The sequence below is a fragment of the Anser brachyrhynchus genome (assembly GCF_964034855.1).
Source record: "Anser brachyrhynchus genome assembly, chromosome: 10".
In the NCBI taxonomy this organism is placed as follows: domain Eukaryota; kingdom Metazoa; phylum Chordata; class Aves; order Anseriformes; family Anatidae; genus Anser; species Anser brachyrhynchus.
Window position 1 is genome coordinate 8,140,846 of NC_137705.1, and position 24,972 is coordinate 8,165,817.

The 24,972-nt window shown below is 44.3% G+C and overlaps 1 protein-coding gene across 3 annotated transcripts in view; it reads right to left on the minus strand.

The window, feature by feature from the left end:
- Positions 1–24,972, minus strand: part of PTPRG (protein tyrosine phosphatase receptor type G) — a 410,991-nt gene that overhangs the window by 180,745 nt on the left and 205,274 nt on the right. For all 3 annotated transcript variants that reach the window (XM_080606410.1, XM_080606411.1, XM_080606412.1), the window contains 2 exons: positions 7,244–7,423; positions 2,113–2,261 (listed from right to left, as the gene is read on the minus strand). In XM_080606410.1, the coding sequence (XP_080462536.1) occupies positions 2,113–2,261; positions 7,244–7,423 (329 nt within the window). The remainder of the gene's footprint in view (positions 1–2,112; positions 2,262–7,243; positions 7,424–24,972) is intronic.

Genomic DNA, 24,972 nt, shown 5'->3' on the forward strand with positions numbered 1-24,972 from the left:
TCATCACCTTAGAAATTCTGGTTATTTTGAGCATCCTTTAAAATCCACCCATGAAAATCCTTTTCAGCACATGATTTAATAAAGTGGATCAACATTTGGAAATCTTGGGTAGGTGGTACATAGCAAAACAACGGGGACAGACTTGTTTTGGAAACTGCTCTTCTTTTAAAAAATAGTAAAGGAAAGACTGTGGGAATTCTGCTAATACATTCATATTCAGAAAGGTCAGAGATCAGAGGCTCATGTCATTGCAATGAATACAAATCACTTGGAAAATTACATTTTCGTTATTAGGATTAACACTAAACCTATTCGATATAGCAAATTATTTTGCACAGCATTCATAAACAGTAATGAAATTCAGAAAGGCAGATTCTTCTTTTTCAAAAAAAAAATATTTAAAGATGACAAAATTAGTATTCCAACCAGTTGAAAAGAAAATAAAGAATATTTAAAGAAAAGGAAAAATATTTCTTAAGAATTTTCTTTTTTTTCAAAGTAAAATAACATCCATTTATCAAGCCAGTATCAAATAACCTTGGCATCATAAGCAAGGGTTTGTGAAATCGAAATACTATTTCTGACACTACCAAGAAGGCCAAGGATCCTTTACCATCTCCCCTCCCTAAAATTTCAAAAGAGGCATTGACTGGCTTTGCAGACTTCCTGAGTGTTCCTTCTGCCTCCCCAAAACAGTCCTAGTGAATACCAGCACTGACAATTGAGACAGAGAGGGAAGCGTGACAGGCCTTTGCTCTGTGTGTTCAGGGTGGCCCGTCGTGAGAAATCGCAGCTTCATCAAACCAGAAGCTGTTGGAAAAAGTTTGCAATAAATTAATAAATAAACAAATCTCTGCCTCTGACCATCCAACCTATAGCTTCAGGTATTACTGGGAGGCAAAACAATTTTTCTAATTCATTTGGTGGGGCAGTTGGAGCAGACAGATGCAAACAATGATTTATTTTTTTTTTTTTTGGTCCGGTCTATTACAACCTTCCTTTGCACTTTGGGAGCCCATTCCCACCCTCTGAAAAAGTGACTTGGCTAAAGTGACATGTGATTCATTATGGCAAGTTAGGGCCTGAATTAAGTTCCTGAAAGACCCAGTTGACAAGAAAACCACTTCTGTCCACACGTGAGCTTTCTGGGCAAGCACAGGACCCCACAAGCTGCTCCCATCCACACGCCACACCAGGACGCAACCTGATTTGAAAGCATGTATCTGATTACCAACAAGAAAAGGTAATTCCAGGTAACACCTGTTTTATTTCACCATGCAAAACCCTTGAATATAAAGTGAAAAGCATTGACAAACTCCGTTGACAAAGAAGACATTGCACTGCCCACTGACAGACCTGGGACTATCAGACCCAACTGCACTGTACTCCCCAGCAGCCCAAGGACTCTCCCTGCCGTCTGAAGACACATCTTTGCGCTCAGCTGCTGATGGCTGCCCAGCCCCGTGCCCTGAACACGGCTGCTTTCACAGGGTGCTGTGCCCGAGCCGATATCTTGCTCCTGCTGTGGCACAGCGTTCTGCCGTGCTAGCTGCGCAGCTGGCTCAGGTCTGGCTGGCTCCTGCACAGGCAAAGTGAACACCCAGCTGTTTGTGCAGCTCCTTGAGATGCCCTGCTAGCACAAGGCAAGGGGCTGCAGCTGAACACGGGTAGGCAGAGGGCCGTACGCACGGAAGGAAGCAATGCCGATGAAAGACGGCAGTCTCAGCACGATGGCTCCCAAACCGCTGCTAGCTATTTGTTTGTAAGCATCATGGGAAAGAAAAGATTTGAAGGACAACGAGGTCACTTTGCGGATATTTGCAAGAAGATCCTCCCACACATGAAAAGCTTATGGGAGAAGCCAGAAAAGTGACTGTTTGAAACTTAGCCCATGGGACGCAAAAGCTGGCAACGCTAGCAAAGCAGAGCTCAGAGCTGACATTGCAAAAGCACATAAGAGATGATAGATAGAGTGCTGCGAGGGCCGGAAGGGCCTTGAAAGTGATATGTTCACTGAAGGAAACATTGCCCTATTTCACAGTCATCTCAAACTACTGCAATACATTCTGATTTTATTTTTTCGAGAACATAAGCACATGTCTTTCCACTCACCTCAACAGGGAACCTCTTGCCATTGATGCTGTGCTCGGAGCCTGCTGATCCATTGCTTTGACCCCAGTGGAACTCCACCTTCTCTGCCTTGAATCTGCCCGGCAGCCCGGCACCACTGACAAAATAATCGTCCTTCAGCAGGATAGCAACTGCACACACAGAACAAGGAGAAGGATGTTCTTAGCACAATTTTTTGAAGCATTTACGGTTTTTACTCATTATACTACAATACTTCTTCTGATGCAAATAAAAAGTGAGGTCATCATTTTTCTCTTTACAGGGATTGGTTTTTTTTAAAAAAAAGAAAGGCTCCAAGTAATACTGGCTAATTAAGGAAGTGATTATGAAACTACATAGTCTACAGAAAATCACAAAGGCCAAATTTCTCAAGGACTTTTTGGCCTCCTCATTGGACATTGATTAAAATTTAAATGGCAAACTTCATTAAGAACTATTTAATGTGGTTGCAGGGACTAACAACCAACCATGTTTCTTGGCCTTGCGATTCACTAAAGTCTGCGGATCACCAGTTCAATCCTCTGTTTGTTGGATTCCCTCTATGTTATCAGGGGAAAAAAAAAAAAAAAAAAAGCCTGTGCCCCTGTGCCCTGTCCCACCTCTACTGCTGGATATGTCAGGTACGTTCCTTAAGCTCCCTGCTTCTCCCTTCTGTAAAACTGGGAGAGTGACAATAACTTTTTTTGAGACCCACTCATGCAAAGCCCTCCGTAAGAACTGGGTTTTATTACAGTAACTCTGACATTATTATTATGTGATTCAGTTAAGGGTCAAAAGGATCTTCTTTGTATTTTCTTTTCATTTCCAAAAGCCTTTATAACAATAAAAGTTTGATGTCCAAACAGAGGGCAAAGTCATATGGTGGAAGACAGTACATGTTACAGGGGTGGTCCCACTATCAACTAAATCCAGCTTTCCAACATCCATGTCAGTTGCTCTCACTACAAGACCACCTTCCTTTCTAGCATTTCCCATTTTTAACATTCACAACTCCTAATAATGACTCCTTATAAAATCATTTCTTCTCATCCCTTGCAAAACTAGCGCTTAAAAACAAAACTAAAATTAGCATTTTGTTCTTGTAAAAGCGATTGCAGACCACCACTTGCTGTGCCCAGAATCCTGTGATTAAAGTTTTGTGGTTTTTTATTTTTTTTTTCAATGGGAAAAGCTTAACACACAAGGATTTCTCTCTGTTCTCAATCCAACTGTGTCATCACAACAGGAACATTAATATAAATCCATTTTTATTATGTAACAGGGAGGATTTTATTCACTGCTGAAAAAACTAAAAGGGTAGTTGTGAAATAGAAGTTATTCCTCTGTTGGTGAATCACTGGCAGGCTGTTGCTGCAGGCTAGGCTTTCTGCCACACCAGGGCTGCTCTCCATGTGAGTACAGGCAGTTGGCTAAAGCAGCCTCATCTCAGGTGCAAGCGTGCAATTAAGAGACATCTAAACATTAAATTGTTTATGTTAAAACCACCTAAATGTTGAGTTGCATGAGATGTTCAGATGTTTCTAAACTGTGCCAGTGACATCACGGGGCTCTTCCATGATTTCTGGTTCCTCTGCATCAAAGTATTTGTGTAGGAAGACTGCTGGTGTGGGACTGGCTGTAGGTTGCTGTTTGTGTCAGCCAGGATACCAATGTATCCTTACTGAAACACAAGTGATTAGAAGCTCCACTGCTCTCTTCTCTTACGAAATTCTCAGTGAGCTCGGCAGTGTTTTAGATACCAAAAATCTCACCCAACTGGTTAGAAATTCCATAGACAAAATTCTAGGAGATGAGGAATACACGAAAGCAGATTTGTGTGCATCTGTTAAAAATCTCTGTGGGGATTCAGTTGCATCTAATAAATATTTGATAGTTCCTAAATCATTTATGGCTCTGTCAGGGGTCATTTTACTTGTTTTAGATGAATAATTAAAAGGATAATTAGGAGGATGTACAATCTGAAATGTTCATCTAATTGTTCATTTTACAGTATTTCTTACACTGCTGAGCTGTACAACACATGTTCCCATCACCTTCCTATTTTAGCAGCATGTCCTTATTTCCAGTGATCTGGGGGCTTCCCTTCCCTCCCCTCCACACGACTTCTGGTTTTCAGGGCTGGAACAACCAAACACCGTGTCGGTGGGCTTCGGGAGCCACCGCATTTATCCAGTAATTTACTCAGAGTGCACACCAAAGAATCAATCCCCCACACCTACTCAGTTTAAAACACTATATAATTTAGATTTCAAAACCAAAGGAGGTGGCGCACAACTACCAGGATCACAATTGTGTGATGCCATTTGCAGGATCAGGCCTGGAGCTGTGTGCCTGTCACCTTCCTGAGGGAAAAACCCGTCCTGGATACAAAGCAGCTCTTCCCCCTTCCTAAGCAGGGCAGCTGGACAGATATACACACCACACCTGCAGAGTACTTAACAGAAACACACCTCTGGCAGAAGTTTTGGTAGTTTTTTTTTTGTTTTTTTTAAGTGGCCAGTGTTTTTTGAAGTGATCTAAGGAGGGGTAAAGCGGCAGTGTCCGTGTAATGCTGGCGAGAGGCCTGCTCCCACAGGTGCTCTGCGGCCTCAGGGCAGGTTGGGCCTGCGGAATCCCTGTCAGCCTCAGGCCTGGCTGAGGCCAGCTAGCACTTAATTATAAGGTGGCACAAGCAAAAATAACTAGGAAATGTGCTTATACTATCCAAGTGATCCTTACCACTTGGGAACCAGCTACTTCAGGGATGAAATCAAACCCACATTAGTGCCTTTGCCAGCTTAATCATGCACAAAAGCATTTCTAGTTAAGGCAGAGGCATAATGAATCCATTTTCATTTTCTGAATGAAGCTCTGTTTTCTGTACATTGTCTGTCCTTTACCTGATATGGGGGGAAAAGAAAGAATACAACAGTTCTAAAGAGCAGTAACCTCTTTGCCTTTTAACATTTCACAGCATAAAAATAAGTAATTGTTCTGTCCTAAAAAAAATATTAAAAAAATACTAGTCCAATAGCAATAACAATAACCCAAGCGACACATTTCCTGCCAGATAATGAGCATCAAGGTTAAGGGCCTTTGGCTTTCCCGTGGACCCTGGTGTCTTTTAACCAGTCATTAATTGCTGAGAAATGCCCTCTACATCCATCACTATTGCTTAAACAGTTATTTAGTTTACTATCTCTGTCAGTCTGCAATATGAAGGTCTCACGTGGCCATCTGCTCCAAGACTTTGCTGCCAAAATGCATCGCAATTTATGGCACAACCTGCCTCTACTTTCTACCCATAAGCCAAAACATCCTACTTGGTTTGCTGCTCTGCCACTTACCACTTTAAAAAATTAATCCCAGACAAGTTTCTTCGAAAGGTCAGAAAACCAAGAAAGGGAATGGAACTTGATAAAATAAGGGAGGAGTTAAGCGCTTAGCAGAAGAAATCACAGATGACAGCAAGGCAAAGAGAGTCTTCGTGTTACCAGTAAAAGATTGTAAGTTACCCAAGAAAAATGACAGTTACTGTTGCCCTGAGAAGCAATAACTTGTCAGCAAAAATCCATACCCCAATGGGTGAAGAAATCAAGTAGAGCAGCAGTGCTAAAATCACCCAGCAGAGGAGACCAAAGATACAGCTTTCACTGCCAACTGCGTGGAGACTGGAAAATTCGCTGGCACGTTTCGGTTCAACATGGTTTCCTATTATATGTGCAGCAATATGTTCCTATTATACATGCAGTATAGCATTAGCATCTTTCTTAGAAGAAGAGCACCATCCTTTTTTCTTGGTATTTCTAATTATATTTATTGCTGGTTACTACAAACACTCCTTTGTGACCAAAAGAGCAGGGTGCATAACATGAATAGATTAATTAAGCACCAAATTTCCATAGCATTCAGCCTTCCCCGAACCTCATTTTGTTACAAAGGGCAACAAACTCAGAATTTCAAAGCAAACAGGAGCATTTCTTAGCGAAGCTGAAAAAAACCTCAGTAATGCATCAAAAACCCAAGCTATGCTTGATGGTGGTTTACATTAACTAGATTTGCTTTGTGGTAAAGGAAAACAGGATCACAGCCTGTCACTCCATCTCATCTGAGGAGCAATAACTCCCAACTCCCACTACATCCCTGAATCGCTGGAACAGGATCTAAGGCATCTTGTGGACTCCAGGTTGTGGCTCGCACCCAAAGTCCCCTGGAAGCCATGGGCGTATCCGAGGTCAGGCTCCGTGCACAACTGCGTTGCACACTCCCGGAGCAGGTACGTGCCCTGGGTTTTGCTAGCAGACCTTCTGCCTAGGAACCTGTTACCTAAAGCACTATAGACACACATGTCGAATGTTAATAAAGATAAAAATATACTTCCAATAAATAAAATTGAATTAATTAGCAGTTTAATCCAATTCCCTAAAAATATTTGACCTTGTCATATGAAGAGGGTGGCCTTGTAATTTCTGCTTTTTACGTTTTTAGAATTAAAGAGTAATCAAATGCATGCAGCTTTGCATATAAATCAACCTTGACCTTTTGGTGAACTGTTTTGGTAAAAATAAGCAGTACTCTGACTGTTCTTTTCTCTGAAAGCCAGAGCAGACAGAGGAGAAGAGGATTCAGTTCAGTGAAGAACACAGTGCTATAATCATATCAGAAACACATTAATAAGCTCCCACTACTTTGAGCAGTTATTGCTCTTTCTTCTCTAAAACATCCCGATTTCTAAGACTTCTCCTTTCCTACAAAAGTCTGAGCCTTGCATCTCAGCATTCTTTTGGATTAGATGTTACAGCCTCCCCAAAGCTGATAATTCAAGGTTACACCTTGAAACTCTTATACAGCCTTTTATTCTGAGGAACAACTGACTACCAAGAGAATTATTTTATATTGAGAGCCTAAAAAAAAAATAAAAAAAACAAACCTTAAAATCTGCAGAACTAGCTTTGCACAGAATGCAAAGGCAGAGATAGGAGGCTGCTGCTGGAAAATTATATTAAAAAAAAAAAAAGCAAACCCCAAACAACAGAACAACATTTCAACAAATGAAAAAGGAGGAGGGTGAAACATGGCTTGAATTTTTAATTGACTGCAGGCACGCTATGGAGACAAACAGAAAAGAACATACCCGTTTTTCCTGTGTTTTTCATCCAAGTCTTGTTAGAAGATTCATTGTCAAAACCATCAAGCTGCAGTTCTTGGTACTCGTCTCCGACGTGAGCCTGATGGTCTACGATGTCTATGGGAGACTGGTGAGACCCTCCGCACTTCTCACTAGAAGTAACCCAGTGCTCGGGACCATAGGTACCTGTTAAAAAATACCAATGTAAATTAATATTCCAGTGGCTCAGCAGTTCTGGATAATGCTTAAGAAAGAGGATGAAGCATTTAAGCTCCCCAGGTAACACCACTGCTGTTACGCTTCCACATTTGAAAAAGGTTAAGACTTGTAAACTTATGAAGAGATCGAAATCCATTAGCTTCATGCCGTACTCAAACTTTGCCTCTAGCAGTAAAGAACAATGGCCTTTTTTTTTTTAATTACTGTTCTATAAAACTATCTGCAATTCCCAAGTTCTTCATGCATATGTGTTGTGGTTTAACCCGGCTGGCAGCTAAACACCACACAGCCGTTCGCTCACCCTCCCCCCTCCCTCTCTGGGATGGGGGGAGAGAAACGGGAAAGTGAAGCCTGTGAGTTGAGATAAAGACAGTTTATTAAGACAGGAAAATAATAATAACAATAATAATAATAATAGTGATAATGGTAATAGTATTAACAATAATAATGTGTAAGAAAACAAGTGATGCACAATGCAATTGCTCACCACCCGCTGACCGATGCCCAGCCTATCCCCGAGCAGCCGGCCCCCCCACCCCGGCCAGCCACCCCTATATATTGTTTAGCATGACGTCAGATGGTATGGAATACCCCTTTGGCCAGTTTGGGTCAGCTGTCCTGGGTCTGTCCCCTCCCAGCTCCTGCTGCACCCCCAGCCTGCTCGCTGGCAGGACAGAGCAAGAAGCCGAAAAGTCCTTGGCCTGGTGTAAACACTGCTCTGCAACAATTAAAACATCAGCATGTTATCAGCGCTCTTCTCATCCTAATCCAAAACATAGCACCCTACCAGCTACTATGAGCTACTTAACTCTGTCCTAACTGGAACCAGGACAGATATCCACCCCTTATTCCATACCATTTATGTCATGCTCAGGTTACACTCTGTCCAATACATTCTAATTAATCACCATTTTCATCTATGATATATAGCAATCATGGTAGTGATGACATACATTATTATATAATAATTAACATACTACAATTCAACTCATGGGCTATTCTCACCCAGTATCAAATCCCCTTGAGGTACACACCGGACCTCCCCATTCTTTTGCATTACCCACCAAGTGCATCCAGGTCCCTGAGCAAAAGCAATTCCACGAATGGGTTTGCCTTTTCCTGAGGCAGGAGTAGCCCAGACTGTTTTACCCAGCATGTTTCTTACGTGCACTACAGGAACTTTATCCCCTTCTACAGTGCGTAACAGGTTTGATTGGGCAGGTCCAGCTCGGTTGGCAGATCCCCTGGTATTGACTAACCAGGTGGCCTTTGCCAAATGTGTATCCCAATTTTTGAATGTCCCAGCACCCATTGCTTTCAGTGTAGTCTTCAACAGTCCATTGTATCGTTCAACTTTTCCAGAGGCTGGTGCATGATAGGGGATGTGATACACCCACTCAATACCATGTTCTTTGGCCCAAGTGTCTATAAGGTTGTTTCGGAAATGAGTCCCGTTGTCTGACTCAATTCTCTCTGGGGTGCCATGTCGCCATAAGACTTGCTTTTCAAGGCCCAGGATAGTGTTCCGGGCGGTGGCATGGGGCACAGGATATGTTTCCAGCCATCCGGTGGTTGCTTCCACCATTGTAAGTACGTGGCGCTTGCCGTTGCGGGTTTGAGGGAGTGTGATGTAATCAATCTGCCAGGCCTCTCCATATTTATATTTCAGTCATCGTCCTCCATACCAAAGAGGTTTTGACCGTTTGGCTTGCTTGATTGCAGCACATGTTTCACAGTCATGAATAACCTGTGCTATAGTGTCCATGGTCAGGTCCACCCCTCGATCACGAGCCCATCTGTAGGTTGCATCTCTACCTTGATGGCCTGAGGTGTCATGGGCCCATCGGGCTATAAATAATTCACCTTTATGTTGCCAGTCCAGGTCCACCTGAGCCACTTCAATCTTAGCAGCCTGATCCACCTGCTGGTTGTTTTGGTGTTCTTCAGTAGCCCGATTCTTGGGCACATGAGCATCTACATGGCGTACCTTTACAACCAGGTTCTCTACCCGGGCAGCAATATCTTGCCACAATGCCGCAGCCCAGATGGGCTTGCCCCTGCGCTGCCAGTTGTTCTGCTTCCATTGCTGTAACCACCCCCACAGGGCATTTGCTACCATCCATGAATCAGTATAGAGATAGAGAACTGGCCACTTTTCTCGTTCAGCAATATCTAAAGCCAGCTGAATGGCTTTTACTTCTGCAAACTGACTCGATTCACCTTCTCCCTCAGCAGCTTCTGCAACTCGTCGTGTAGGACTCCATACAGCAGCTTTCCATCTCCGATGCTTTCCCACAATACGACAGGACCCGTCAGTGAACAAGGCATATTTCTTCTCATTTTCCGGTAGCTTGTTGTACAGGGGGGCTTCTTCAGCACGAACCACCTCCTCCTCTGGTGATATCCCAAAGTATTTGCCTTCTGGCCAGTCCATAATCACCTCCAAGATTCCTGGGCGACTGGGGTTTCCTATTCGAGCCCGCTGAGTAATCAGTGCAACCCACTTGCTCCATGTAGCATCAGTTGCATGATGCGTAGAGGGGACCCTTCCTTTGAACATCCAGCCTAGTACCGGCAGTCGGGGTGCCAGGAGGAGCTGCGCTTCAGTACCGACCACTTCCGAAGCAGATCGAACTCCTTCATATGCTGCCAATATCTCCTTTTCAGTTGGAGTATAGCGGGCTTCAGATCCTCTGTATCCCCGACTCCAAAACCCCAGGGGTCGACCTCGAGTTTCCCCAGGTTCTTTCTGCCAGAGGCTCCAGGTGGGACCATTCTCTCCGGCTGCGGTGTAGAGCACATTCTTTACATCTGGTCCTGTTCGGACTGGCCCGAGGGCTACTGCATGAACTATTTCCTGCTTAATTTGTTCAAAGGCTTGTCGTTGCTCAGGGCCCCATTCAAAAGCATTCTTCTTACGGGTTACTTGGTAGAGCGGGTTTACAATCAGACTGTAATTTGGAATATGCATTCTCCAAAACCCCACGACACCTAGGAAAGTTTGTGTTTCTTTTTTGCTAGTTGGTGGAGACATAGCTGTTATTTTGTTGATCACATCCATTGGGATTTGACGGCGTCCATCTTGCCATTTTATTCCTAAAAACTGGATCTCTCGTGCAGGTCCTTTAACTTTATTCTGTTTTATGGCAAAACCGGCCTTCAGAAGGATTTGGACTATTTTCTTCCCTTTCTCGAAAACTTCTTCTGCAGTGTCACCCCACACAATGATGTCATCGATGTACTGCAGGTGTTCAGGAGCTTCCCCCTGCTCCAGCGCAGACTGGATCAGTCCATGGCAAATGGTAGGGCTGTGTTTCCACCCCTGGGGCAGCCGATTCCAAGTATATTGGACTCCCCTCCAAGTGAAAGCAAACTGTGGCCTGCACTGTGCTGCTAGAGGGATGGAGAAAAATGCATTAGCGATATCAATTGTGGCATACCACTTGGCTGCCTTTGATTCCAGTTCATACTGGAGTTCTAGCATGTCCGGCACTGCAGCACTCAGTGGTGGCGTGACTTCGTTCAGGCCACGATAGTCCACTGTTAGTCTCCACTCACCATTAGACTTTCGCACTGGCCATATGGGACTATTAAAAGGTGAATGAGTCTTGCTGATCACTCCTTGGCTCTCCAGTTGACGAATTAGCTTATGGATGGGACTCAGGGAGTCTCGGTTGGTGCGATATTGCCGCCGGTGCACAGTTGTGGTAGCGATCGGCACTTGCTGTTCTTCAACCCTCAGCAACCCCACAACAGAAGGGTCCTCTGAGAGACCAGGCAAGGTAGACAACTGTTTAATGTCCTCTGTCTCCAAAGCAGCTATGCCAAAAGCCCAGCGGAACCCTTTTGGGTCCTTGAAATATCCTCTTCTAAGATAGTCTATGCCAAGGATGCACGGAGCATCTGGGCCAGTCACAATACGGTGCTTTTGCCACTCATTACCGGTTAGACTCACTTCAGCCTCCAATACAGTTAACTGCTGGGATCCCCCCGTCACACCATAAATACAGATGGGCTCTGGCCCTTTATAGCTTGATGGCATTAGAGTACATTGTGCACCGGTGTCTACCAAAGCCTTATACTTCTGTGCGTCTGACGTGCCAGGCCATCGAATCCACACAGTCCAATAAACTCGATTGTCCCTTTCCTCCCCCTGGCTGGAGGCAGGGCCCCTCTAGTCCTGGTCAGAATCTTCATTTCTGTGTTTAAAGGACTGCCTGCTGGAAGTTGGAGCAGCAAACCTTTCAGAGAACTCCTTTTTCCCAATTGTTTTCCTTTGCAATTCACGTACCCGTGCCTCTAGGGTCGCAGTAGATTTTCCATCCCATTTTCTCATGTCCTCTCCATGGTCACGTAGGTAAAACCACAGGGTGGCGCGGTGTGTGTGCCCACCATATTGTCTTCCTTGCATAGATGAACGTTTACCCCTAATAGCTGAGACACTGGTTTGTACAGGTGGGGAGGAAAATAAACTCTCTTTAAGTTGGTGGATCTCTTCAGAAAGTTTCTCCAAGGTATTCTCTTTTAGCTGGTGAACACTAGTTCGTTCAGGTGAAGGGGAAGATAATCTTTCTTCAAGTTGGTGGATCTTTTCAGAAAGTTTCTCCAAAGCATTCTCTTTTAGCTGGTGGACACTGGTTCGTTCAGGTGAAGGGGAAGATAATCTTTCTTCAAGTTGGTGGATCTTTTCAGAAAGTTTCTCCAAAGCATTCTCTTTTAGCTGGTGGACACTGGTTCGTTCAGGTGAAGGGGAAGATAATCTTTCTTCAAGTTGGTGGATCTTTTCAGAAAGTTTCTCTAAAGCATTCTCTTTTAGCTGGTGGACACTGGTTCGTTCAGGTGGAGGGGAAGATAAATTCTCTTTAAGTTGGTGGACCTCTTCAGAGAGTTTCTCCACAGCTGAGACACAGGCCTTTAGGGAAGAGGAGAGATTTCCTTCGTACTGCCGGAGTATTTTAGTCACTTCATTCACTGTGGGATTCTCCTCCGTTTTCCAGGTTAGTATTGCCAATGAGTTGGCATATGATGGTGGGGCACTCCGTACAAACTTCCGCCACATGGGTGGTGTACACTGGACTGCATCTGGATCTGCGGATGTTTGTGCGTCATCTAGGTCCTTATAAATTACTTCCCGTACGGCCAATTCCCTCAGGTACTGAATTCCCTTCTCCATGGTGGTCCATTTGCTTGGTAAACATACAAGTTCTTCCTTGAAGAGATACCTTTCCTTCACAGCTGACAGGAGACGCCTCCAGAGGCTGCGAGATTGTGCTCCATCTCCAATTGCTTTGTCAATGCATGCGTCCCTAGCAAGGGATCCCAGCCGCCTGGCTTCCTTGCCCTCCAATTCCACATAATTGGCTCCCGTGTCCCAGCACCGGAGCAGCCAGGTGACAAGCTGCTCGCCTATACAGCGACCAAAATCTTTTCGCACATCTCGTAGCTCACGCTGGTATAGAGTCCGGGTAATTACTGTTGATTTTCCGACATCCTCATCCTCATCTTCAGTCTCCTGCACCTTTGATGGCTGGTATGGAGTCCGGGTAGTTACTGTTGATTTTTCGCCATCCTCATCCTCATCTTCAGTCTCCTGCACCTTTGATGGCCCAGCCTCGTCTTCACTTCGCCCAGACTTAGCAGAAGACTGTCTGCGTTTTAAACGACCTGAGCCTCTATACCATTTTTTCACCTTGTCTACAGGGGCAACTTGCACTGCTACAGCTCGTTTCTCTGACCCAGCCACAGGGTCTGCCACAGGGGTTGGAATACCCTCTGCGGGGTCAACTTGCACTGCTACAGCTCGTTTCTCTGACCCAGACACAGGGTCTGCCACAGGGCTTGGAATACACTCTGCGGGGTCAACTTGCACTGCTACAGCTCGTTTCTCTGACCCAGACACAGGGTCTGCCACAGGGGTTGGGATACCCTCTGCGGGGTCAACTTGCACTGCTACAGCTCGTTTCTCTGACCCAGCCACAGGAGTGGGAGCAGCTGCACGAGCTGGGGCAGCTGCAGGAGCTGGGGCAGCTGCAGGAGCTGGAGCGGCTGCAGGGGCTGGAGCTGGAGCGGCTGCAGGAGCTGGAGCTGGAGCGGCTGCAGGAGCCGGAACGGCTGCAGGAGCTGGAGCTGGAGCAGCTGCAGGAGCTGGAGCGGCTGCAGGAGCTGGAGCTGGAGTAGCTGCAGGAGCTGGAGCTGGAGCGGCTGCAGGAGCTGGAGCGGCTGCAGGAGCTGGAACTGGAACGGCTGCAGGAGCTGGAGCTGGAGTAGCTGCAGGAGCTGGAGCGGCTGCAGGAGCTGGAGCTGGAGTAGCTGCAGGAGCTGGAGCTGGAGCGGCTGCAGGAGCTGGAGCGGCTGCAGGAGCTGGAGCTGGAGTAGCTGCAGGAGCTGGAACTGGAGCGGCTGCAGGAGCTGGAGCTGGAGTAGCTGCAGGAGCTGGAACTGGAGCGGCTGCAGGAGCTGGAGCGGCTGCAGGAGCTGGAGCTGGAGTAGCTGCAGGAGCTGGAACTGGAGCGGCTGCAGGAGCTGCAGCTGGAATAGCTGCAGGAGCTGGAACTGGAGCGGCTGCAGGAGCTGCAGCTGGAGTAGCTGCAGGAGCTGGAACTGGAGCGGCTGCAGGAGCTGCAGCTGGAGTAGCTGCAGGAGCTGGAACTGGAGCGGCTGCAGGAGCTGGAGCTAGGTTGCTAATAACATCAATTGCAGCTCGATAGGCACAAGCCAGACCCCAGCACGCTACAGTGATTTGTGTCACTTTGGAACTGCCAGAGTCATGACACCTTTTTTTCAAGCATTCTGCCAGCTTTTTAGGATTTTGCAGTTGTTCAGGGGTGAATGTCCAAAACACTGGAGGTGACCACTGCTCTAGAAACCTGCCCATATCCTCCCACACTCCCTGCCACTCGCAACTATCCCGCCTCAAGACAGATCTCCGGATGAGATTCCTAAGTAGTTGTTTAACCCTCCACAAAATCTGAAGCGCATTCAGGAGACATAACAACAAGAGCAGGCTGGTCTGAGTATCCCAAGGATATTCAACATCTCGGAGAACCACCGTAACTAACTCGGGGGATAAGAGGGTGGTGGTGAAGGAGAAAGGGAGAGTGAACAGGTAGGGAAACATGTCTTCCCCTGTCCCCTTCACAGATTGGCTCCCTAACGAAAACAGGCAATAGGTGTAATTGCTAATAGTTTCCGAGATATGGGTTCCAAAGTATAGAGTCGACGTCAGTGCTGAGTACAAATACCAGGTTAAAGTCGTGACCAGATATTTCATCATTTCATAAGCCATTGTTACACCGCACAGTACCATAACAATCTTAAACCAGGGCCCGGAAAGGATAAACAGTGCAACAGGGAGCACATACAGAAAGTAACGCACCATAAAACTCAATTTGGAATACAGGTACAGCAGACTGGAGATTAAGGCAATCAACATCGTGACTAGCAACTATTAAGCAGGTCCAATACTTATACCAATTTTAGTTTAACACACTCTGGTCAGATTTGTCGATATCTCAACCCTTCGGGCCCCACGTTGGGCGCCAAAAAGACTGTTGTGGTTTAGCCCGGCTGGCAGCTAAACACCACACAGCCGTTCGCTCACCCTCCCCCCTCCCTCTCTGGGAGGACACCAGGACAATATGTTATGAATTAGCATGGTTTTACAGGAACTTTCCTAAAGCTTCAGCCATAATATATTAGTATATATTTACCTTTTTACATGAGATACATAATGTACCAGCTATGCATTAACTTGCATTTGTGCAATACTCTGCTTAGATAGTATGATCTTTATTAATGATCTCATTTATTTGGGTGGTTTTGAAATCAGAAAAGATGAAAATAAAGATTTAAACCAAAGGGGATATTAGTAAATTCGAAGAAAGCAAGAAAATATAAAACGCAAACTCTTGATGGAGGAAATAAAGACAACAATAATTGATCAGGAAAATACTCTAACTTTCTTTTGTTGTTCTTACATGAGTTTTCTGTTTTGCTTATTAGCACAGTCTGTTCTCACCTGATCTAAGCTACTCTCTCAAAACAAGTCAAGTGTTAGCAGTAAAGTTGAAGGTCATGGTCTGTCACGGTGTGGTGGTGGAGCTGCGAGAGGTGGTATTGCAGACCACAGCTCAAGCTGCCGCAGCCCGAACCCACCCTGCCCATTCTACAAGGCTCTCCAGCGAGAACAGTCAATAAAAATAGCACGTGGAAATAAAAGGTTTCAGACAAAGCCCTTGCTGTCCCCACCACAGACCACCTCTAGAAGCAATACAACACCAGGGGCCTCAACAGCACGCAGAGGAGGCTCTCCAGTGAGTTTCAAATTTTTCTTACAACCTCCCTCTCCAACTCTTAAATTGCATTAACAGAGACTAAGAGATTGTGTTCCTGTGAGTGCAAACAGTTGTCCACGCTCCTGAAGTAACAGCACAGAGTTCTTGCAAAGCACTTTTCCCTCACAGTTCTTTAAGTGCTTTACAGCAGGGATCAGCACCCTTATTCTCATGTAAAGACAGGGAAAGTGATGAGCTGAGGGAAGCAATTTGCCCGAGCTCTTCCACCAAACCAAGTTACAACCCGGAGCCAAACTCCAGTCTTCTGAGACCTCTGATGTCACACCTGTTCTGTACCTCTGAACTACACAGTCAGCATGTCTGCTTTGTAGCATCCAGCAGCAAATGATGCGCCCATATGCATTTATTCCCCTTGCATCTGAGAAACATATGTAAATTCAATTAGTGCCATCCAAACACAGCAGTTGGGAAGGCCCGTTTCTTTGGCCCCTGGGTTTTAACGTGTCTAGTTGCAAAATGCATTTTTCCTATCTTCCCTTGGGCTGATGCAGGACACTTAATCAGCAGCAAGATTTTGTGCATTACCCATCATATGCAAATGCTCTATGGTAAGGAAAACAACATCAAAGTGTTTTATTTTAATCTACAATTAAGCAAAATTGCACCATCCTTTAAAAGTCATTTACATCACCTGCCCAGGTTAAAGAATCAGTTTTGTTTATCTCATTGTTCAACTTGTATTGTCAGCAAAAGCCACTTTTAGTTAATTTCCCAATGTACCACAACTAAGGAGAACAAAATTATTAAAAAAGCCCTACATTGGGAAACCTAAACGTGTTCCACTTGTAGAGTTTTTTTTTTCCCTGAATCAGGATGCTCTTATTAATTGTTTTGCAGTGAATTAACTGGCAATTCAGATTTACTTACCGTATAACCTTGCATTTACTCCATGAAATTTAGGAATTTGTTTTAGAATGTTTAGTCCTGCACACAATCATCAAACCTGCCAGCTCTCATTTTTTGGCTTTGTTATAAACATATGGTGAGCTTTTCAAAAGCACTCTGCTCACAGAGGCTATCGCAATGGTTTCAGCTGTGGTTTCAAAAGCTGTGCACTCAATTTTTTTTATTATTATTTTTTTAGTATTTTGGTGACCTCTCAACCAATGGGGAGATCTTGTTTTTGAATAAGCTGATTTATTTTAATAGGCATTGCAGGGTTACCTCCATGCATCTCATCACAAAGGCTTTTTTTTATGATTCTTCTTATCATTATCATTGTTATTTTTAAGTGTAGCCAGCTCTCAACCAATTTGCAGTGAAAATTGTCTTGTCGAAATGAATAAAATAAGCCATAAGGGTAAACGAGCAAGCAAAACATCTTGTTGAGTTAAAACCTCAAGTGACTTAGGTACCTGGATTGACTCTTGCTGAAATACAGTTTTTCACTGCCCAGACTTCAAAAGGCTTTTAGGCCTTTGTGTCACTTAAACAAGCTTATTAAAAAAAAAAAAGTCTTTTTTTTTTTTTAATTTAACTCGTTTGAATTAATTTAATATAGCAATACATCTCTTTTTAAAAACACAGTAGCTTCACCTGGTTCTAAATCTATAATTTACCAAAAAAAGAAAAAAAAAAGCCTAATACTAGCTGTTATCTTCATGTGATAGTGTTAGTTTTCATACAGAAAATGTTTCCATGTGCTGAATTAGCTAAAGGAAAATATAATGCAGTGAAACTCTCTCAGCAATTCAAAACCCCAATTCAGTGCCGGTGCTGTGACTCCAAGCCCTGACATCCCAAATTACAGCCAGAAGGCTAAGCTCTGATTTAAAGGTTCGAGACCTGCTAGTTAAAATCAGCACAGGATTTTATAAACGGCTGAGCTTTTCATTAATTCCTTTCCGAACTTTTTGATATGCAAAGTGTTACATGCAATATGACCTACACCATTATGGCAGCAATTCTAGACAGAAATAGAGGCCACAACCTCAACACCGCCATCCCAGCCGCGTGGGGCTGGGGCCATCCCAGCTTTAACAATTAGTGTGATAAGGCGCGGCTGGGGGGAGGCAGGAAAGAAGGAAATTTTACTTTTTGAGTTTGAGACCAAAGTAAATCAACTCTCTCTCCAACGCAGGAAAAACAAGCTCAACAAATTGTAATCAAGACCAGTGCAGTGGGATTCATTTATTCCCTGGTAGCCATCAGAAGGTTTAAGTCTAACTGCCTGCTTTTTTCCATGGACATTCAAGTGCAGTTTTAATTGAAACTGATCTTCCACTACAGATTTCAAATTAATTCTTCTTCCAAGTGTCTCATGCTCCAGACATCCTTGCCTTGCAAAAAACCCTATATCATTAGAGGAGGAAATAGAACACTTTTTCTAAGCTTGCAGGTATTGATTACCTATTCCTTCCATCAAAGCACAATTGCCATTCTGCACTGTATAAATCTCTTCAGTGTTAGACGCTTTATAAAGTACCGAGAATTATATCATTAATCATTTGCAGTTGCACCTGTCTTGCTTTATTGAATTCTTTGTTTTTTAGAACTTTAAATAAATGCTTTTAAATAAAAACATGACACTAAATAAAGACTCTGTTTCACTTAAGCCTAGCAAAAAAATCCCTCCGTTCTGTGTGTAACATTTACCCATCTGAGACAGATAACTTATGGCTGTTTGTACTTCATTTTTCCAACGGCGAGCATTACGGCTTTCATCAAATAAAATTTGGAATGAATTTGAATTGACCTTTTAAGGGTTGACAAATAATTCAGTTTTCAAAACCCAAACAAGCTAAGAGACCTCACCTGTGCTAACAACTAACACATTTCCACCACAACGGTGGGATGACCCGCAAGTGAAGGCGAGCATCCGACACCCCGTCCTGGAGCTGGAGTACTCGATGCAAGCGCGGCACCGAAACGGGACGTGCTGGGAACGCTGCGGGGAGGAGGTCACCCTCTAAAGCCCCAGTAACTCCAGTCCCACCGAGATGAGATCCTGCCCTGCTGCTGCGGAGCTCGCTCATCTCCTGAGGCTGGCAGCCCCACAAGCTCATTTTGGTCTGCAGCCAGGTCTGCAGCCAGGGACCTGACCCTACCTCTGCTGAAACCAGGGGCGAGAGAGGTCCCTGCTTCTGAGGGGTGAAAGCACATCTGGGGTCCATCCTCAGCAAGACCACCTGCTTCTCACACCAGGACGTTCAGCACCACAAAGCGCCAGAGATGTTGTCATCCATCCTCATCCGAACTTACTTGATGCTTCCAAAGACTCTGCAATCTTTTCTCATGCGAAATCTTTCAGTCAATGACTGCAGAATCTTTAATATATATGTTTTTTTTTAATGCACAAGCTGCTCTTTAAATAGAATCCAAAATTACCTTTCTCCTTCTAGTTATGTACAACCTAAACAACGAGAAGCCTTCATTAACAAAAAAACATTTCCACTAAATCTAATTAAAGCTTGCATAAAAACTTAAAAAAGAAAAATCAAATATATTTTTCTTCCACAAACCTTTTGTTTAAACTTTCTTCTATCAAAACCACTGCAATATTCGTGATTTTAAATCATTTCCCAATTAATGGATCAGCTCCTCTGATACAGACTGATGTATACTGCACGCTTTTACACAACATCCAGATGTAGCGTGACACACATCAGCAATTTATGAACAATCTGATTATGATCACTCATTTACAAGATGGGAAAGAAGCAGAAAAGCCAACATTTGTTTTTCTTAATTTTACATGGTTTTAACATTTGCACAAAAATTTGACTTTAAAATCCCAGTCTATCATGCAAAGAGCTAGTTTAGATTTTTAAAAAAAATTTTATATATACGTAACTTGTGTGTGCTTTATTCTTTAACATTTTTTAAACAACATTATCTCAGACAAATCTAAATGTATTTGATGCCTCTAAACTTTTTATTTCTGAATGAAAATGGCAGTCATGATTGCAACGGCAACCCAAACCACTCACACTTCTGCAATTAAAACAAATTAGCTTGGCCACTTCACAAGGACATCCTATCCCATCATCTTAATGCACAAGATCATTAATCCACGATTATCTGCAAGGCAGATATTCACAGAACTGTAAGGAAACAGGCGCTGCAGAAAGGCTTACATCCATCACCCCTTCTAGCCCTGCTTTGTCCTCCCTCCACATGCAAATGGCTCTTGCTGCTCTCTTGCAGGCTGTTTTCTAACGCTGACAGAAGGAAGCTACCCTCCTAAGAGAAGGGAATCTCTATCAGAGGCAGGATGCCCACGTTTCACACAAAGTGGCAGGGCTCTCTTCTTGCTGGGTCAGAAGGATGTGGGACATTGGGGATTATGTTTGGAAGCTCACCCAAAATAAGGCTAAAGGCACGCTAAGCAGTGGCTTGGTTACTCCTCGGATGGCAGTGGTATTCAGTTGTGTTAGTGATGCCACCCAAGCAGGTTGCCTCCAGCATCTTTTCTGCAAGTTTTATGGGAAGGATTCTCAGCAAGATTCTGGATAAACAGGAATGCTTTTCTTTGTACAGATGGGTAGGTCTGACCTGCCCAGCCGACTGAGCATTTACTTTAGTAATGCTGAAGATGTGAATCTCAGAATTTCCGCCTCTGTCGTACTTGAGCTGCTCCCTCATGAGCCAAATCTCAAGAAACACTGAAAAGAAACACCAGTAAACAAAAACATCTCCTTTTTAACACTGAGAAAGAGCAAGGAAGTGGCGCCCTTGCTCAACTACAAAGCAGTGAGCTTCTCTTGCAGGCTGAATTTTCAAACAGGAAAAAATGGTTTAAAGTAATCAAACATCAAGGAAATTCACCGCGGAACTGAAAGTATTTCAAGAGTCTTCAGAAGTTTGAGGTCTGGGGTTTCTCTCTGTTATCTGGGACAAAAAGATCAAACCTGGTACTTGATGCCATTAACCAAGACTTTATCATTTTTGCCGTTTAAAAGCAAGTCCTGGAAGGCACCCGAGGAAGGTGCTTACGCCATGCGAGTGCGGACAGCAGGCAAGGCGTGTGCTGCAGCTCCAGCCCAGCTGAACCGTCAGCCTCCCTTCACTCTCTAACCTCCGGCTTCCTCCTAGGAAGACGAAATGAAGTGAACCCTGCAGGATGAAGGCTAAAGGCTGCATTTAGATACAAGGCAGGAAAGAATGATTCGAATAACTGACTGATCTCTTGCTGAGTAATTTAGCATGCGGCAGCAGGGGTAAAGGTATAAAAATCCCCGAAAGCCCTGATAAAAATCAGTGGCATCTTTCAGGGGCCTTCCCGTTGCAGAGAAAGCAATCAAGTTGTTGAATCATTATATTAGGGGAAAAGTTGCTGAAATTATACTGTCTTGCTCTAAAACGATGGCATACCAAATTCAAAGAGATGGAGAAAGAGAGCCCGTAGTTAAGAGTTCACGGTGCTGTTCTGAACAAAGATTCCAGGATTTCCTACCCTGAGGGAAAAGGGCTTTTCATTTTATTATTCTCTGTCATCACTCTGTTTAACATGAGACACTCATGCTTGCAGAAAATTCCAATTACTGCTTGAAAAATGAGACTGAATACCAAGAGCAAGGTCCTGAAGAGCTCGCTGAGACCCAAACAGATATAAGCATCATCCAGTCTGCAAACTCGGTGCAGAAAAAAGTGCCTAAGACATGTCAGAGTCATAAACAGCCCCGGACAGGTTTTTGGAGAGCTGAAAGACGCTGAAAGAAATTTTTCCCAAGAACAGTTTCTGATAAGGGATATCTTAACCGGCAGTTGTTGGAACATACACAAATACAGGAAGACAGAACAAAAAGGGTTTGGATTTAGATAACCTTTGAGCAATTGCTAGCAGCAACATCAGAAGCACCAGCCCCGCTTCTCCTTTCTGCACCGGTGCCACCACACCTAGAGAAACGTCCAGCCATGGGGCCTTAAAAGCAGAGCTGATCTTCAGAACTGATTTCACCAGTGATACCATCTCACTGCCAAAACGCGGCTGATGCAAAGAAAAAGAAAGGCTTTAAACTACGCTCCTAAAAATAAATTGTCCTACAACATCTGCAGCTTTTAAACCCAAAAAGAGTGAGGTGCACCATCTTCTAAGTCTCTACAGATACCACGTTTCTTGCTGGATTCTTTAATTAAGCCTTCTATTAATTATCTTTTGCAAACAGTTCCAACGTATGTTTTCAAAAGCTTTGTATTCTTCAGAAGGTATGTGAACATCTGTATTACACAGTCACAAACACTTTTTTTTGTGTGTGTGTGTGTGTGTATCCCCACGCATCCGTACAAATACTTTCTGGATCCTAATTTTGTTCCTCAAAAAAGTATGAAGCTGCCATGAATCTTGTATGAAGCTCCCGCTGTACCTATCAACCTGCCAGCAGCACAAACGTATGATAAATACGCAACATCAGGAAACCTCAGCACCTTAAGACAAATGTTGCAGGAAGTTCACAACAAATTGGAGCAAGTGCAATTACTAAAACAAGCTTTTTCCATAAACATTTCAAGGTTTGCATCTGTGACCTGAATAATGTACCACCATACAAAAGTGAAAATGGGACTAGCTTCAGCTGTGCTAGCAAAATATTTCGGGGTTTCTTCAGGAGTGTGACACAACATACTCTTGATAGACACAGCTAATGAGCTGCTGAGTTTTTTTAACTCCAATATTTCAAAAATGTTTGCATTATATTGAACACAGCATAACAATATCAATGAGATTAATATGCAGAACTCACAGAGTGGGAGGATGAATTGCGGTATACAAGGTGCGTGCTGGTGGCAAGTGACTGAGACAATATACATCTACATCCTCTGTTTTTCATAATTTTCATTTTTAATAAATGTATCTGACATCTCACACCATTCATTTCATAACTGTCTGTGGCCTTTTTAGAACCACTCACCCTGAGCTGCATATAATAAACGAGGTGATAACTTACGTTATAAGGAGAAAACAGAAGATTAATTTATATGAAGACGTTGTAAATTAGCTTTCTCCTCTTCCTATACCAGTTGAGTAAAACTCCATGAAGGCGAGGGAGAGACATAAAAATAGATTTTTTCTTAAATATAATTTAAAAAAGTATAAATCCTAATGGAGATTACTGGATGAAGATGTACCGTGAATCAATGCAGTAGCTGATGACAGCACCTGATGTCGCTGGGTGGAAGGCAGGGTGTCAGCAGGGGGTGCCTGGGACAGGGCCCGTCCGAGGCCCCCTCCCTGGCAGAGCGGCCCCCCCGTCACCGTCCTCCTTTCCCTTCACAGGCAACAGCTGGACAACGATGGACCTGGGCAGCAGAAGCACTTGTATCGCTGCACTGCCCAACACTGCAGCGAGGAAGGACGAAGGCCTTCATCCTTCCACAGACAGGGCAGCAAACAGCTCAGAAACTCATAACCGAGCCACGTAAGGCAAGGCCGCAGCGACCCAAATGCGGCACCTCACCCCTGAGAACAGCCCCTCCTGGGCTGACCTGCCCCCTCCTGTAACAACCTCGCTCCTCTGAAGGCATCTCCCTCAGCTGGAAACCCCCCCGCACGTCCTCTATATCAGAAACGCAATCATCCGTCCCACAGGACAGGAGAGAAACGCCGCCAATTCTTCCAGATAGCGAAGATAAAAGGAGAAATGAGCCTGGTGTTTCACGGAATTAAACAGATGAAGGATGAGCCTGAGCACATATAATGCCGATGTAAATCACGGTCCCATCTGGGCTACTCCAAGAAGAAAGCACAGCATGAAAAAAGCTCTCAGAAAATAAAACAGAGGAAACAAGAGGAAGAAACTGGGCAGGAAACTTTCCCACCCAGGAGCTGTTTGATGCAGACAGAGGCCCGGGGGGCTTCAAGAAGACTTTGTGGAAAGAAGAGGAGGGAAGAGGATGTGAATTCGGCGTGCTGCTAATTACGGCATCCCTTGCCAAGGCCAGGAGAGGCGAGGGGCCGAGCAGGCAGCGGCCGTGCTGTGGTGACGGCCCCCACAGGACCAAGGCCCAGCTGAAGCGGGCAGCGGCTGTGTGCCAAAGCTGTGGCATGGCAGGGAGACCTCAGGCTGCAGGAGGAGCGAGGCGAGAGGAAAACCTAGAACAGCCACGGTGGGCTAAGGAACCACTGTATGGCAGCATTTTTTTCTTTGAACCAGAGATCTTGGCTAGTTTGAGAGTTTGACTTAGACCAGGCTGAAGCATCAAGGCTCCCGCGCTGCTGAACCAGCCCAGCGGCTCCAGAGATGAATGCTGAACGACGGTGACAGTAATAAGCCGTGACATTTAAGTCAGGAAGTCTCAAATTCCCATCTTGCTTCTCTGGCTCCTTCCTACCACCAGGAGCAACACGCTCCATTTCATTCCCCTGCTTTATAAAGGGACAAGTTCACCTGTCTCATCAGAGCATCTGCAAGGATTGCTCAAAACTTGAGAAGAGCTGCAGAGATTTAAAAAGAAAAAAAAAAAGAAGAAAAAAGCACAGTAACTGTGCAAGCCTCAGCTGTCCCGCTGCAGACCTCAGTGCCAGGCTGCCTGTAAATGCATTTAGGAAAGACACAGTTCCAATTAGTTCTCAAAGCACCGCACACTTGAAATCCTACTACTTCTCACATGTACCCTTAGTAGCCTTGATCTCACCAAAGAAACTGCTAACGTAAATGATGCCTCACTGTAACTTAATTACCTCCAATTTAGGTGGGTATGGGAACAGAAAGTACCTTTTCTTGATTCCCATCTGTTCCTCATAACTAACCAAAGGAGCCTTCCCCAGAGCTCTGTCTCTGAGAGCCAGCATGAAAAAAAAAGAAAAAAGAAAAGAAAAGGAAGAAGAAAGTAAGGAAAAAATTGTATATTTTTATTGAATTTTTGCAGGATGCTGGTTAATAAAACACCCACAGAGAGCACAGAGCAATATAGAAAGGGAATAAAGGGAGGGAGGGCTGATATCAATAAAGCCTATCCAGAGGCACTGGTGGAGTGAACGTACTCTTGGTTTCAAGAGAAACCTGCTACTGAAGTGATTTTCACTCGGTGCTTTGGCTCACGTTTAAAATTCACAAAAAAAAAAAAAAACACAAAAGTGTCCTAATAAAAAAAAGCCAGGAAGATAAAATCATCCACTGCTAAAACACGTATCACCTTCAGCTTTCCAATATCCGTTGTTGGTCCTAACCTGACCCAAAGACAGCCACGATACGATACGGACTGTATTGTTTAAGTGCATCACGG